This window comes from Priapulus caudatus, unplaced genomic scaffold (genome assembly GCF_000485595.1).
Source record: "Priapulus caudatus unplaced genomic scaffold, Priapulus_caudatus-5.0.1 Scaffold46, whole genome shotgun sequence".
Classification (NCBI taxonomy): domain Eukaryota; kingdom Metazoa; phylum Priapulida; class Priapulimorpha; order Priapulimorphida; family Priapulidae; genus Priapulus; species Priapulus caudatus.
This window is the reverse complement of record NW_014577107.1, coordinates 737,618-752,130: the sequence shown is the minus strand read 5'-3', so window position 1 is coordinate 752,130 and position 14,513 is coordinate 737,618. Positions and strand designations below refer to the sequence as shown.

Genomic DNA, 14,513 nt, shown 5'->3' with positions numbered 1-14,513 from the left:
AGATACCGTGGCCGGGCATCGAATTTGGGCGCACAGTCTCCATACCTGCGGACAGCGCTTCATACTTGAACATCCCCGCGCGTGCGCGTGCGCATATCCCGCGGAACTGCGCGTCTCATCCGCGCGCAGCGCTCAGGATCTACAGCAAAGCTGTGCCAAGCAATCTGTATCATGTCTCTCTGGATGGAGGGATGGCTGGCTGGATGATGGATGGATGCATGCATGGATAGATACAGAGATAAGATAATAGATACATAGATAGATAGATAGATAGATAGATAGATAGATAGATGGATAGATAGATAGATAGATAGATACGATAGATAGATAGAGATAGATTAATAGATAGATAGATAGATAGATAGATTTTGCGGTATTTTCCTTTCAACCAAGAACTCACCAACTGAGCACTTTTTCCCCTGCTCACTTATAGAATTGCGCTCTTTGTCTCTTCCCAAAATGTTTTTTTGTTTCTGTTTTCTTTTCAGTTGCATGAAATATTTAACTTCAATGTGTCACTTACATGAATTTATATTTTAAGGCACGATTTGGTCGTTGTACGGGTATTAGTCTGCTTAGTATATATAAGTTGTTCAGCGAATTAGTGTGTTCGCGCATAACTAGATAACTCCGCAGCCTAGAGGAAAACTAAATATATTTTCAGAATCAGCACGTCTGGGAGTTAAAAAGTTGAAAATTTATAAAAAAATTTATTCATCAATAGATGGCGTACATATTAACATGATACATCACGTACGTGTGAATCCATTGTATATAACCGTAACAGCCCAGTAGCCGAATGCATAAAGCATCGCACTCCTAAACCATTGATTCTGTCTTCGAATCCCACCTCGGGAAATCCTTTGTTGCTTTACTTTTGGACTGTTTAGTATGTACTTTTGCCGTATTCACCGTTAATTTCCAAATAATTTTTTTTTACTACATTTAAACGTTTAGTAAAAATCCAGAATAAACTATGGTAGATGATAACGATAGCGCAAACTGACGGGAACACTTCAAATCTTCCTTATTCCTCCTCACTTATATGTAACCTATGTAGGTTACATATCAAATATTATTATATTTTCTATATAATTTCATTTTATTATTTATAATTTTTTACTTTTTTACTTTAATGACTTTTATCTTTTGATTTCTTATTATTTTTTACTGTTGGGATGGGATGGGATGGGATGGCATGGCATGCGATGGGATGGGATAGCATGGCATGGCATGGGATGGCATGGGATAGGATGGATTGGATGGGATGGGATGGCGGTGCGGATGCGATGGGAATGGCATGGCATGGCATGGCATGCGATGAGCTGGCATGCGATGGGATGGGATGGGATGCGGTGCGATGGGATGGATGGATGCGGTGCGATGGGATGCATGGCATGGCATGGCATGGCATGGCATGGCATGCGATGAGCTGGCATGCGATGGGATGGGATGGGATGCGGTGCGATGGGATGGGATGGGATGCGGTGCGATGGGATGGGATAGGATGGCATGGAATGGGATGGATGGATAGATGGATGGATGCATGGATGGATAGATAGCTCGATTTTTTTGGGTATTTTCCTTTCAACCAAGCGGTGACCAACTGAGTAACGCCACTGATTTCCCCGGGCAACGCCGGGTATCCCGCTAGTTCATATATAATTTTGTTGAAAGTTAGTATACACCTGTGAATGAACGTATTCAGTAGTAATATGGTAGGCCTATACAAAAATTCCATTCCAATGATTCGTCTGGTTAATTACCTGCGGCAAGTCATCTAAATGTGCGATGAATTATATAGGGTAAGACCCCGGGGTCAGACGTGTGTGACGTCAAATCTTGGAAATATTTTATTTCCCGGTTCCCAGATAATTAAAATGATACAACCTTGTATTCTCCAATTCCGCATTATTCGTGTGGTGAGAAAGACATACTTAACGGAACTGCGCGTGACACTCACATTACAGCAGGAACCCTTTCCTCTCAACTTCGTCGTTGTCAGGTTAGGATCCTGGACGAGTAATCGGAGGATGTCCTGATGCAAGCCGAAGAGAGAATCATGCGAGGCGGGCGGGAATCACTGTCTAACAGTGAGATATAGGTAATATATAAGCGTGTTCGAAAACACCAGTCAGCGTATCTTACGTGGCAGAATTTCTTTAATTAATTTTAATATTTATAAACACGCGCGCACACGCACCCATGCATACACATATTCACACGCACGCACGCACGCGCGCGTTTCCACGCGCACATAAATACACACGCACACGCAAATTGACGCTCGCGCTCACACAAATACATGCGCCCGCTCACACAAATACACGCGCATGCTCACACAAATACACGCGCACGCACTCAAATTCAAGGGGGCGCTCACACAAATAGGCCTACACGGATACTCACACACATGCACGCACACACACACACGCACATACGCACACACGCACGCACGTACGTACACACGCACGTACGTACACACGCACGTACGTAGCACACGCACGTACGTACACACGCACGTACCGTACACACGCACGTACGTACACACGCACGTACGTACACACACCACACGCACGTACGTACACACACACACGTACGTACACACACACACACACACGCACGTACGTACACACACACACACACTTACGTACACACACACATGCACGTACGTACACATACACGAACGTACGTACACGCGCACGTACACACACACACGCACGTACGTACACAGCAACCGCACGTACGTCCACACACAACGCACGTACCGTACACAACACACACGTACGTACACACACACACACACACGCACACGCAGCACGCACGCACGCACATACACACACACACGTACACACAGCAAGCAGCACGTACACACGCACGCACGTACACACGCACGCACGTACACACGCACGCACGTACACACGCACGCACGTACACACGCACGCACGTACACACGCACGCACGTACGTACACACACACACACGTACGTACACACACACGCACGCACGTACACACACACATACGCACGTACGCACACACACACACGCACGTACACACACACGCACGCACGTACGCACACGCACGTACACACACATACGTACGTACACACACACGCACGTACGTACATACACACGCGCGTACGTACACACACAAACACACAGAGGGAGAAACAGTTATACATTGCGGGCAGGCTGTGCGTGTGTGCGCACGTATGGGTTGTTTCATATTTGACACATCACAAATTTATGCACAACTTGTGTTTGAATATCCTGATATCCATTAATATTTATGTGGAGATTGTAGCTTTTACAATGTAATATTTTAATTAGCTCAACAGTAACAACAACAAAACAATTTAAATCATTTTTAATCGATTTTTTTTGCAACTCAAACAAAACTAGATACAGGGCTTTCATCATGAATAACAACTGGCTAACAAGCGTGACCTCAAGCTTATAATATTGCAATAACATTGTATCAGATATTTGGATGACTTTGAAACTTACAAACTACAATTCCATATTACTGTCAAACACAAATCAGATACATAGCATAATAACTTGTATTTTGTAAGATAGGTATGTGAAGATCATCACAATATGAGTTGCAGAATGGTAATAAGTTAGGGTGGCTTATTAATCTGTGTTATTGACTTTTTCCGTGCATTCTACTTCTGTAGACAATTGTGATTTAAGCTTTTAATTTACAACACCTAACACTCGTAACAAATTTGCCATCTACCCCCTAGATTGGCTGGGATAAGGCTTCTCAGCTACCCACACACCATCTTCTCGCCCTTCCAATGCCTTCTTGAACTTGCCATCTATTGTCCAGTCCCTATACGCCTGTCTCATGTGACCATTATCCACAGCTGTGATACGTCCGTTCATGAAACCTGGCCAATCCTCGTACTTCTTGGCCCAGAATAGCATGCCACCAATGCCAAGAACTAGAACCCCAGCGACGCCAGGCCCCATCCTGCCAAGCTTTGCTCCGATGATGCTGCCAGATGTAGCGCCCCCTAGGATGTAGTTCCAGGCATCGTTCTTCTTGCGATAAGTATGGCTGAGGCATGTGACTGCGCTGAACGTTGCCCCAATTGCTGCTGCTGGCAGCATGAAGTGAGCAAACCGGGCCACCGTAGGAACTAAGCCTTTGGGATGAGACCACAGGTACACATCGTAGATGCTCCATGAGAAACCTATGAGAAAAGCATAAACAAAAAATAATGTGTGTGATATAACACAAATGACAAGATGCATCCGCCAGTTTCTATTCATAAATTGAGTGAATTCAGAGACACAACAAGAGCAACACCAACATTTCTAACTCCATCAAACAAATGTATGTAAACCTTATCATGTAACGTGGATGCATAAACATACAGAATCAGGTTAGGAATAGTAGTCTTTCATGGTTTCCAACAACAAATAGCAGTGCAGATATGGCTATAACTGAGAGTACTCAACAAAATAACAAGAGTCGCAGAGCGTCTGGGCTAATCTGAGGTTTGTTGCTACGGTTATAAACGTAACATTTAAGTCGTGCGTAGTGACACCTTTGTTAGGCACATTTTAGGCCATGTCCTCAGAAAATGTCTGATATCTGACCTTTCCCCCACTGCCCTTTGACCTGTGACCTCCAATTTCGCACTGGTGATGAGTTTCCTGCCCATCACACTATACACCGAATATTAAGAGCATAAGTCGAGCCGTTAAGATTTGTGCCGCAATTCCCTATTTCCTCCTATACCTTAAGTTAAGGGGGAAATTTCCCCCTCCGTTTACACACCTTGACCTTTGACCCCCAAATTTGTCATCCTGATTCCTTTTCACAATCCCCACCCCCCGACGTCCCGAATTTCGTGACCGTACGTAGAGCAGTTAGGATTTGTGCCCAACTGTTGACGCACGCACGGACAATCATGCGATTCTACCAGGTTCTGCATCTGACTCTGTCAGATGAGCTAAAAACAGATGAGCTGTATATCTGATTATCGTACAGACATGCAGGGTGCGAAATTAACAATCCTTGACTCGTAGTCATACAGACACTAGATTTTGTAATCAGGTAGTTCGTAAGCAGTTCGTGTAGGTCAAAATTTTGGTAAACATATAATAATGAAGAATATTTTTAAGCAAATTTGTTAATTAGTCATTTAATTCATTTAAAATAAAGTTATAACAACTTGCAGGAAAGAGAAATCATTTAAAGGCATACTAGGCCCATTGATTACCATATATACTCGCGTAATAACCGCAAATTTGGCCTCAGATTTCAACCCTGTATTTGCTCTGCGGTTTATAAGTGCGCCATACCGTGAGGGGAAATATACTAGGCGCAATACTTGGTTACCCGATTCAAATTGAGGTGCGGCTTATAGGCGCCCGCGGTTATTACGCGATCATATACGGTATGCAATGTTGACGAATGCTAGAGTAACTGGCACCTTGTGTAGTTAATAAGTACATAACCTTACATCCAAACACGTATTAGTTTGTCCAATATCACTGCTAGTTATTAAGAAATGTCTAATTGAAATCCGCAGTCCAAAAATCAGTTGTTTACAGTTTCAACCCGCTGCCGGCGAATCGGGTGTCATACAGATTTATAGTGCACCGGACATTTTCGCACGCATGCTCGGCCGTACGCAATGCTATCATCAGTGATTTCGTAAACATGTACGCTCGTGATAAGAAACTTTTTGTCAGGGCTGTCCACATGCGTCCGTGATTAGTACGTGTGTTTTACTCCATTTCCATGTTTAGTCCGTGGCCGTGGTTACACCGCTGACACCTCCATTTGAGCTGGCGTCCATAACATACGGGCCGCACAAATGTTTACGTCATCGCTCGACTCCTGGATGACATTTATGGCACGTAAATGATACGTTGATACATATCAACAACCGCTTGTTTGTAACGTAACCAGCAGTGATATTGGACAAACTAATACGCGTTTGGCTATAAGGTTATGTACTTATCAACTACACAAGGTGCCAGTTACTCTAGCATTCGTCAACATTGCATAATCAATGGGCCTAGTATGCCTTTTAAATTATCAGTATATTTATCCGTGTTAGTCAAAACTGACAGTACTAAAGTAAGTCGCCGCTGACAGTCAGGTAGTCCACTGGAGTGGTTGCTGCTACAATCTACTCATCCGTCAGTAAAATTTGGTAGTTTTGGACTAAAGGACCACCATTATTTTCGAACCCTGGACAAGTTTAGGTTTGACATACACACAAAGATGCAGGTAAAACACACCAGCAAATGTGGCCCACTTTGTTGTGTAGCCCATCTTCTTGAAGCAATCTTGGCCGTCAGGCGTGTCATAATACTTGTACCCGCGATTCATGCCGACTTTTGAAACGAGGTTCAAACCTCAAGACTGCATGCGTGGCTCCTTGCCTACCTGAAATGATTGACGATAAAATTTTGCACGTGGAAACAAATTAGTTCTGAAGTCTATGTTGGACTTCATTAATCTGGCACGCTCGGGGGTCAGGCCAGTGCCAGAATATTAAAACTGCAAAGCAGTAGAACCAGTGAAGGTGAGGTAAACAACACTTAAAACAAGTGCCGCATAGCGACAGCGCTCATCTAACGTCTACTGCGGTGACTCTGTGGTGGAGTGGAGGGATTCTAGCTAAAACCCGTTAGTCCCAAATGTCGTTCACATTACAGCCAAACAGCGTGGAATGCACAGGATGGTATCCAGAACCTTCTCGAAAAGAATGTTTTCGTGATCGTTGATGAAAGTGCCACGAGATCCGTACGTTAAGTGTCTTCAGATTAAAGATGAACCTCCCTCATACACTACGTGTAGGCAACAACTATCTGCCAGAACAGATAGGTAAGGCACTCATCATTTACTACGAGCTCTACAGGCTGCGCAATAGAGAGCGCCACTGTAAGCAATTAAGGCGCAAAAAACTCCCACATACCTACAACACATGCACTGGCAGAAGCCACTGGCAGTGCAGGCCATACGTACATGTAACATACTGACACTACAGAATGCCATATAAATTATACGATTTAAGGAGCATAAATCTTCTCTTACTCAATTAGCTTTGCAAAATTCACTGTGACATTGTAGCCTCATACATCCAGGCATTTATAGATTCTACTAGCAAAGCCGGCAGTCAAATTCTTTCTAACAGACAGTCAACAAATCCATGTTTAACCCTCCCTTTGAGGGTCAAAAGTTATCTGACACTTACTCTTCGCATGTCAGCAGAAAGTAGATTTCATGTCCTTTCAATAATGTCATTAAAAATCTAGGTCACCGCTGAAACAAAAAGTTTTTCAATCGCTCCGTCAGACCTCGTCTCAAAAATTCTAAAATCTGCGCCTGTGCCCATTGACCTTTGACCTGTGACCTCCATTTCGGCACAGTGATGGCTTTTCCTACCATGATGCGATACACCGACTATCACGAGCCTAGGTCGAGCGTTAGATTGTGCCGCAATTCTGCATTTCTCTTATACCTTAAGTTAAGGAGTGAAGGTTCCCTCCTTCTTTTACACCTCTTGACCTTTGACCTTTGACCCCCCAGCTTCGACAGCCCAAACTCGTTTTGACGACCCCCCCAATGTGCCGAATATCGTGACCGTACGTCGAGCGGTTAAGATTTGTGCCCAACTGTTGACGGACGGACGGACGGACGGTCAAGCGATTCTACAAGCTGCATCTGACTATGTCAGATGAGCTAATAATAATACCTCACCACACATTGGTCCGTTAGCTGCCATACTGAATGGTAAATACTAGACGGAAATAAGCACAGACCACTGAAGAATGAACAGAAGTGACAATCACACATGTATCAGGGGATGAATTTCGCAATTTTAGCCAGCGAGTGCCTAAAAAATCTACGTGCTAAAATGAATTCTAACGTGCAATTTTTTTGTACAACATAAACTACTTTTTGAATATTACATACACTTTTTGCATACTATTACTACTAATCGTTGGAATGAGCTTATGTTGTGATTTATGTATGTGAATCAGATTGTTTCATGCCATGTGTGTGATTGTGTTCTTGCCTTCTTATATATTTTGCATATAAAATGTAACTTGAAATAGATCAATCAAATCAAATTTGTATAAAACCTTAACACTGGCTTTATTATTTATTGAACAACGAAACAATCTCTTCGTGAGGATCTTTGTGAATAATTTTATAAAGAAGAATCCACATGGCATCAAAATTGCCTGATTGGCGAGCCGAGTGTTCCGTTTTTCGCTGGTTCCCGCGGTCTCCGCTAGGGTTCGGAATAAGTCTATCATTAGCGCAGCGAACCAGCGAAGTTCCGCTTGTGCGTGCTGCCGGAAGCGATCGGCATTATGAAAGTGTAAACAGTGTACGGTAAATAACGGCGAATTGAAACTTGTTTAGGCAATTTGACCGACCAGTTTGACCATTAATCATGAAATATATTCTTTCCGTGATCGACAGTGATAATGTATGCGGTGTACGCTATAAATTTCCACTCGCAGAAAATAGCAAGTGATTATATTTTCTACTCACAATTTCTCAATATCGACACGCATTTTGCGAGTTAGCAATAGTGAAATTCGAGCCCTGATGTATGCAAACAATGTTTATTTAGATTGCGCGAAACAGTGACATCACTAAGTGGCAGCTCCGCAAACTATAGATAGCTGGTTTAAAATTTAAATTAGTGCTGAATCACTGAAGATGCAAGACCACCAGATACCGGATGACCAGAGTCCAACGTTACGTATATTTAGTATTACAGTATTTAGTATTAACTGTTTTATTGTTGTATTATATTTTGTGTCGATAAATTATCTTAATCAGTTAAACAGTTTAGCAAAATACATTTGAAATTGAATTTGAATATGAAATTAGTATTTTTATGCAATTACTTCATGCCTATGCACAAATGGAAAAATGATATTTCAGCTATTGTTTCTTGTGGCTAACAGTGTACATCACGACCCATAAAATCATATCAGTGGCATGATGGCTGCAAAATCTCTTCAATTTTTGCAGAGGTATGGAGTTATTCATTAAAATACTAAATTAACACAATTTTACCCAATTCATTCCAAGATCGAAGCTTGTTGGCGGTAACGACATGCACGTACTAGTATGTATTAAATGCATAATTATAGCCTTTTACACATGATTTGGAACTTTGTTGGATGATTTGGAGTTTTTGTGATAGAGAGCCTTTATTTATGTCATGGATCTTTTTTACCCCCTAATGAACTTTTTCGGCAGTAGCACAGGCATTTGGAGCGTTTCCATAAAATATAATGCTAAATAAATACGAAATCTATTTACTACTAGTCTTAATGTTTCTCTCGGCCTACTGTCTTTCACCTATTATTGCCGACAATTTCCTGTAAATGCCATCCAAATGCTCATCTGCAACACACGCTGGCTTCCGCACGCTAGCTGCTGCACACTGACACATAAATATATAGCAGGTAGGAAAGCGTGCTGCCAAAATTCGCTTGATTTCACACGAATACAACACAAATAATCAACCATTCTACTCCATCTTTGTTTCCATTTAAAGGACAGTGTTCACTTGCTATAAAAACATACTGTCTGTGTTCGTAACCGAGCTGTGTCACGCGAAATCACACAAAGCCTGACGAAATTCTCGCGTTCGCTCCCGTTGCGCAGTTTATGTAAATGGCTGTCGGAATCAGGAAACACCCACCGGCGCTCTTCGTGACCTCATTTTTGCTCCGCAACGCTGCAACGTTTTTGCAACGCTCCACTGGCGGCTTTGACGAGGCTCGTACGGGAGTTGGAAAGCAGCGTGGTAGGTTCCCAAAATGCAGTGCGTCGCCTATAGCCCTGTACTTGCAGCACCCCCTGGCCATGATATAATAAAAAAACTTGGAGAACCCTGCTACCTGCTATATATTTATGTGTCAGTGTGCAGCAGCTAGCGTGCGGCAGCCAGCGTGTTGCAGATGAGCATTTGGACGGCATTTACAGGAAATTGTCGGTAATAGGTGAAAGAGAGTAGAGAAACATTAAGACTTTGGTAGTAAATAGATTTCGTATTTATTTAGCATTATATTTTATTGAAACGCTATAAATGCCTGTGGGCAGGAAGTTTTGGAGCATGCGGGCAGTGGACGCAAATCTAAAGCTTTCATTCTCATGGCCTTATTAATATTATAATATTAAGTAAGTTGTGTGCATGATGATGATGTATCATACATTGTACTATCAATCAATCAACACTACCTATTTTTTAAGCTCCGTGGACCACGGGTTGTTGAGCCCGGATTATCATATCATATGACACTGGCAATTTCATCCTCGTTAGGCTTTCACAGTCACTTGAATCGCTAGTTTAAAGGGATAGTTTACTCTAGGTTCTAGGATTATTTTCAGTTAATTTAGGTTAAAATTACGCTACATAAAAAATTTTCATGGTTTCAACCACCATTAGAAATATTATTAAAAATTGTTTCAAAACTAACGACTACAGTTTGATTACAACGACGGTGGCGCCACTCAAAGCGCACGATCTGATAAGTTGCGCAAATCCACTTTCCAGCCAAGGGCTACAGACCCAGGCTGTTTCTTATTTATTAATTTAAAAGCAAAAGGATTGTAATATCTTATAAACGACATATATAGTTTCAGTTATATTATGGATAAATTTGTCCTAAAATGAACATCGTTCGGTTAAATAGCATTTAGGTATGAATATAAGTGCACCTTTGTGATTAGCCCTCGGTCTGTAACGTGCAAAATAAATTGGCAAATACGCAACTTTTTCAGGGTGGCAGCACGGTCGTGGGTGTCATGGCGCCATTCAAATTTCGTAGCGTTGATGTGTAATTAATTATAACAATCAAATTAGGTATCTGGTAACAAATACGTGTGGGTATAGACGATTTGTTATACAGTAAATACAGTTATATGCAGAAAAATCCCAGAGTCTACTATCCCTTTAATGAGGTTATTTTATGTCGTGGCAGCTGTTGCGAATTGATTATTTGTTTTTGTTTTGTTTGTTCGGTTACTTTATTTTATACTGGACTAAAGGGTTTTAAATCCACATTCATGAGTAGAAACCCACTCCAGGAATCTGGCTCGGTCCAGTTTTTGGCAGTTCTTATTGCACAATTTATTTGAAGCAGATTTTTACGACTGTATGCCCTTACTAACATCAACCCGTGACGGGAAGTTTTCCCACACTCTATCTCTTTTTGCTGAGTGCTAAGCAGAGAAGCAGTGTGTACCATTTTTCAAGTCTTTGGTATGACCCGGCCGGGATTTGAACCCACGACCTTCCGCATGCGAGGCGAGCACTCTACCATTGAGCCATCGCTGCGGTACAAAAATACGTTTATGTATACGTGTACGTAGTACGTTGCAGTATCCAAAATTGGCATCGAGGCAACGGAATCGGGAGAGTGCTAATTATTTTAGAATTGATGTTGGCTGAGCTTAGATGTAAATGTTAATTCAAGTGTGAAAATTGACTGCANATGCGGGAGGGCTGAGGTATTGCCACCGGCGCGCGAAAGCCCGCCCGAGCGACGGCGAGCCAGGCGACCGAGCGGGGGGGGTGTTGGAGGAGGGTTCCCCCTCCGACGGCAGGGGAGCTTGTTCAATTTTTGCCACTGAAATAGAGAGCGATCTGGTGCACGACTCGAAGGTGAAAAACGGAATAACACCTTTTCAATACAGGTCTATGTTACATGTCAACTATAGTGAAGTATATAATTGTGCATCAATGATGAATACATGTAATAGCGAATAAAGCAATCATGAATATGTGAATGTTTTCAGGGCGTACAAGAAATTCCCATTTTCTTCAAACCTTGGTAATAGGCTCAAAAAATACATGGCTGAATTGATATTTAAACACTTATAACATTCACTCGACTAGCTTATTATCTTTAGTTTATCTTCATTGTTGCTGACCACAGCTTTTGCCTTAAAAACCCAAGCTGGCTAGCGATTATTACATAAAGAATACATCAACATTTATTAATGAAAAAGACGTAAGAACTAAAGTGCAAAACTAAACTAAAAGAATTAAAGGAACTATATAAAATATATACATAAAACTAACGCTCATAGGGTGTATGTCCCCAGGTTACTGCCGGAACGCTACCCTGCCGGTACCAGGGATGCTTACAGCGGGGGGGGGGTCCAGGGGGCTTTTGGACCCCCCCCCCTGCCTCGGACGCAGAAACCGCATCTGAGGGGGCTCTAATATTCAAAAATGTTTTGTTGGAGAGTCCCCAGCGACCCCCCCTCGCCTGCTCGCCAGTTTGGGTACGCGTTAGACCCCCCCCCCTGGTAAAAAATCCTGTACGACGCCCCTGGGTTACAGTCCGGCATATACCGGCACTGCGTTATCAGCGTGCGGTAGGCTCTGAGTGCTGCGCGTACTTAAGCTGTGCATCACGGCGTGTGTTACGCAGTGCGTTAGTGTAATATAAGTACTAGAGTAGGTGTCGGCATATGCGAAGTACGGGTACCAGGGGCGTAAAGTCCGTACCGGAGGAGTGGGGCGGATAATCACGCGTAGCGGGCGCGGTCTGGGGTCTCAGAAATTTTTTGAATTAGACCCCCTCAGATGCTTTTCTGCGCGAGCGAGGCGGAGGGTCCGCGACCTCCTGGACCCCTCCCCTACCACGCCCCCCTGCAGTAAGTTGAAATGATTTAGGTCTGCCCATGTCTCCAAATTATCATAATTAAGCTAGAACTTTCAAGTGTGGCACGAGGAAGGAGTTTTTTTTTTTGGAATTTCAGGGGGGCATATTTGCTACAGGCCATCCCCCCTCCTTCAAGAGGCGGGGGGATGCATCCCCCATCCCCTCCCCGGATTTACGCCCATGACGGGCTACTGATATTTCGACCCTCGATCGAGCCTCCGCAAGCACAGGACTCAGGCCCCGAACGTCCGCACGGTATTGGCGCGCAAATACGGCGCTGCTGCATGGTCTGTTTGCTATTAGATAAGGCCCTAGAGCGGACTTCGTTTCAAACTTTGCTAATTTCAATAGGCAGATGAATATATGGTGCGAATAAACACTCTCTGGTCGGCTCTTCCCCCTTCCTCTCCTCCTTATTCCGTCTTTCTTTGGGCTGCATTTTCTTTCCGCATCATACAAAGATACATCTAGACATATATTTTTAGCCAAAAAAAGTGGTGCGGGGCCCGGGCCCCCGGCCCCCCCGTACGCGCCGGCCCCTGCTCAGTATATTCGCCGCTCGTCACATTCGAATTCCTCCGCGGCAGAAAGGATAAGGGACACTTTGTACCCTCACTTCCTTTTTGTGGGTTACATTATTTCGTATCTAGGATGGCATCGGGAACGTCGCATGGGACTGGGATTGCACTGGATAGATTAGGTAGTTTGGGCGGTATTTCGCTTTCAAACAAGCGGTCAACCAAGCCTGCAGTAAGCCAAAGACACACTGCAGCGACAACGACCGGCCGTAACGACAACGACAAAATTGCGGCGGAACTGGCGCAGCCACACTGCAGCGCGACACCACGATCCGAGTGCCGTAACGACAAAAGTTCACCAGCACCTCACCACAGTGCTACTCATGAGCAAACGGCAAAAAAGTCCTGGCTGCTGCCTTTTAAATAATATTGGCTGTAAAAACGCTCCTATGTATAACGAGAATATAATGAAGTAATATATACGCAGGCCAGCATTTAATTATTATACGAACAGTAAACAATATTCATGCGTTCGTCTTGGCACGTTTTGGTTAATGGTTCGCGGCCCACTGTTTCTGGACAGCGCGTGGAGTTAGCTGCTGGGAACCAGCTACTTCCTGGCTAGCATTGGTTTATAATTGTTATGACTGTAAGTGGCGATGTCACGTTGCCGATGGAAACCGGCTAGTTGATTGGCCCATCTTGTAACAGTGTCGGCCGGCGACAGTCGCGCTGGGAAATAGAAACGCTTTCTAAATATTTTTTTTCGTCAGCAGGTTGTCGCCGGTCGTCGTCGCGGTCAGTCGTGCAATGCGCCTGCATAGGAAGACAATAGTTTCTTAATTTTTGCGTGAAAAGTCGTTTTGTCGTTACGGGTCCGGGGCGCCGGGCGCCCCGGCGCGCAGGCGGCTCGTGTTGTCGCTGCGAGTGTGTCTGGCCTTAACGCCACTGATTTCCCCCGGGCGTAACGCCGCGGTATCCGCGCTAGTTAATAATAATAATAATATTAATAATAATATAAAATAAATGCCAAAATAATATTTCTTGAAGGACGACAAGGCGTTCGCAAGAAACGGTAATACTCTTTATAAATTTCCAAATTACCCGTGTGTCAAATTTTTTACTGGTTATACCAACGACGTCAACCTAACTATATCATTCGTTACCATTTTAAGCATTAAACTTATTTAAACAACCTTCAAAACGTACCAATTCGCACGAAGTTGAAACAGTAAGCTAACTTTAGCTTTACTTGCGTGTGCACTTTGTCGTTGACGTCATCGATATTGTGTTCCAAGTGGTCTCGCTGCGAAACTTG

At 43.5% G+C, this 14,513-nt stretch overlaps 1 protein-coding gene across 2 annotated transcripts; it reads right to left on the bottom strand.

Moving 5' to 3' along the window:
• Positions 1 to 3,360: 3,360 nt before the first annotated feature.
• Positions 3,361 to 14,481, bottom strand: LOC106820771 (NADH dehydrogenase [ubiquinone] 1 alpha subcomplex subunit 11-like). 2 transcript variants are annotated; one of them, XM_014825333.1, is made up of 3 exons: positions 14,405 to 14,481; positions 6,267 to 6,414; positions 3,361 to 4,201 (listed from the first exon to the last, which is right to left on the bottom strand). In XM_014825333.1, the coding sequence occupies exons 2-3, from the start codon at positions 6,355 to 6,357 to the stop codon at positions 3,738 to 3,740; spliced, it is 555 nt and encodes a 184-aa protein (XP_014680819.1). In that variant the 5' UTR covers positions 6,358 to 6,414; positions 14,405 to 14,481; the 3' UTR covers positions 3,361 to 3,737. The 2 variants fall into 2 exon arrangements, with proteins under 2 accessions (XP_014680819.1, XP_014680820.1); XM_014825334.1 differs by having other exon boundaries at positions 14,392 to 14,412.
• Between the last annotated feature and the right edge of the window lie 32 nt (positions 14,482 to 14,513).

Bases quoted from the DNA above. Each gene is read 5' to 3' on its own strand.
- LOC106820771 (XM_014825333.1), bottom strand. From the start codon at position 6,357: ATGAATCGCGGGTACAAGTATTATGACACGCCTGACGGCCAAGATTGC. The intron at 4,202-6,266 runs GTGTGTTTTACC...CTTTTCTCATAG, and splicing joins AAAGTGGGCCACATTTGCTG to GTTTCTCATGGAGCATCTAC.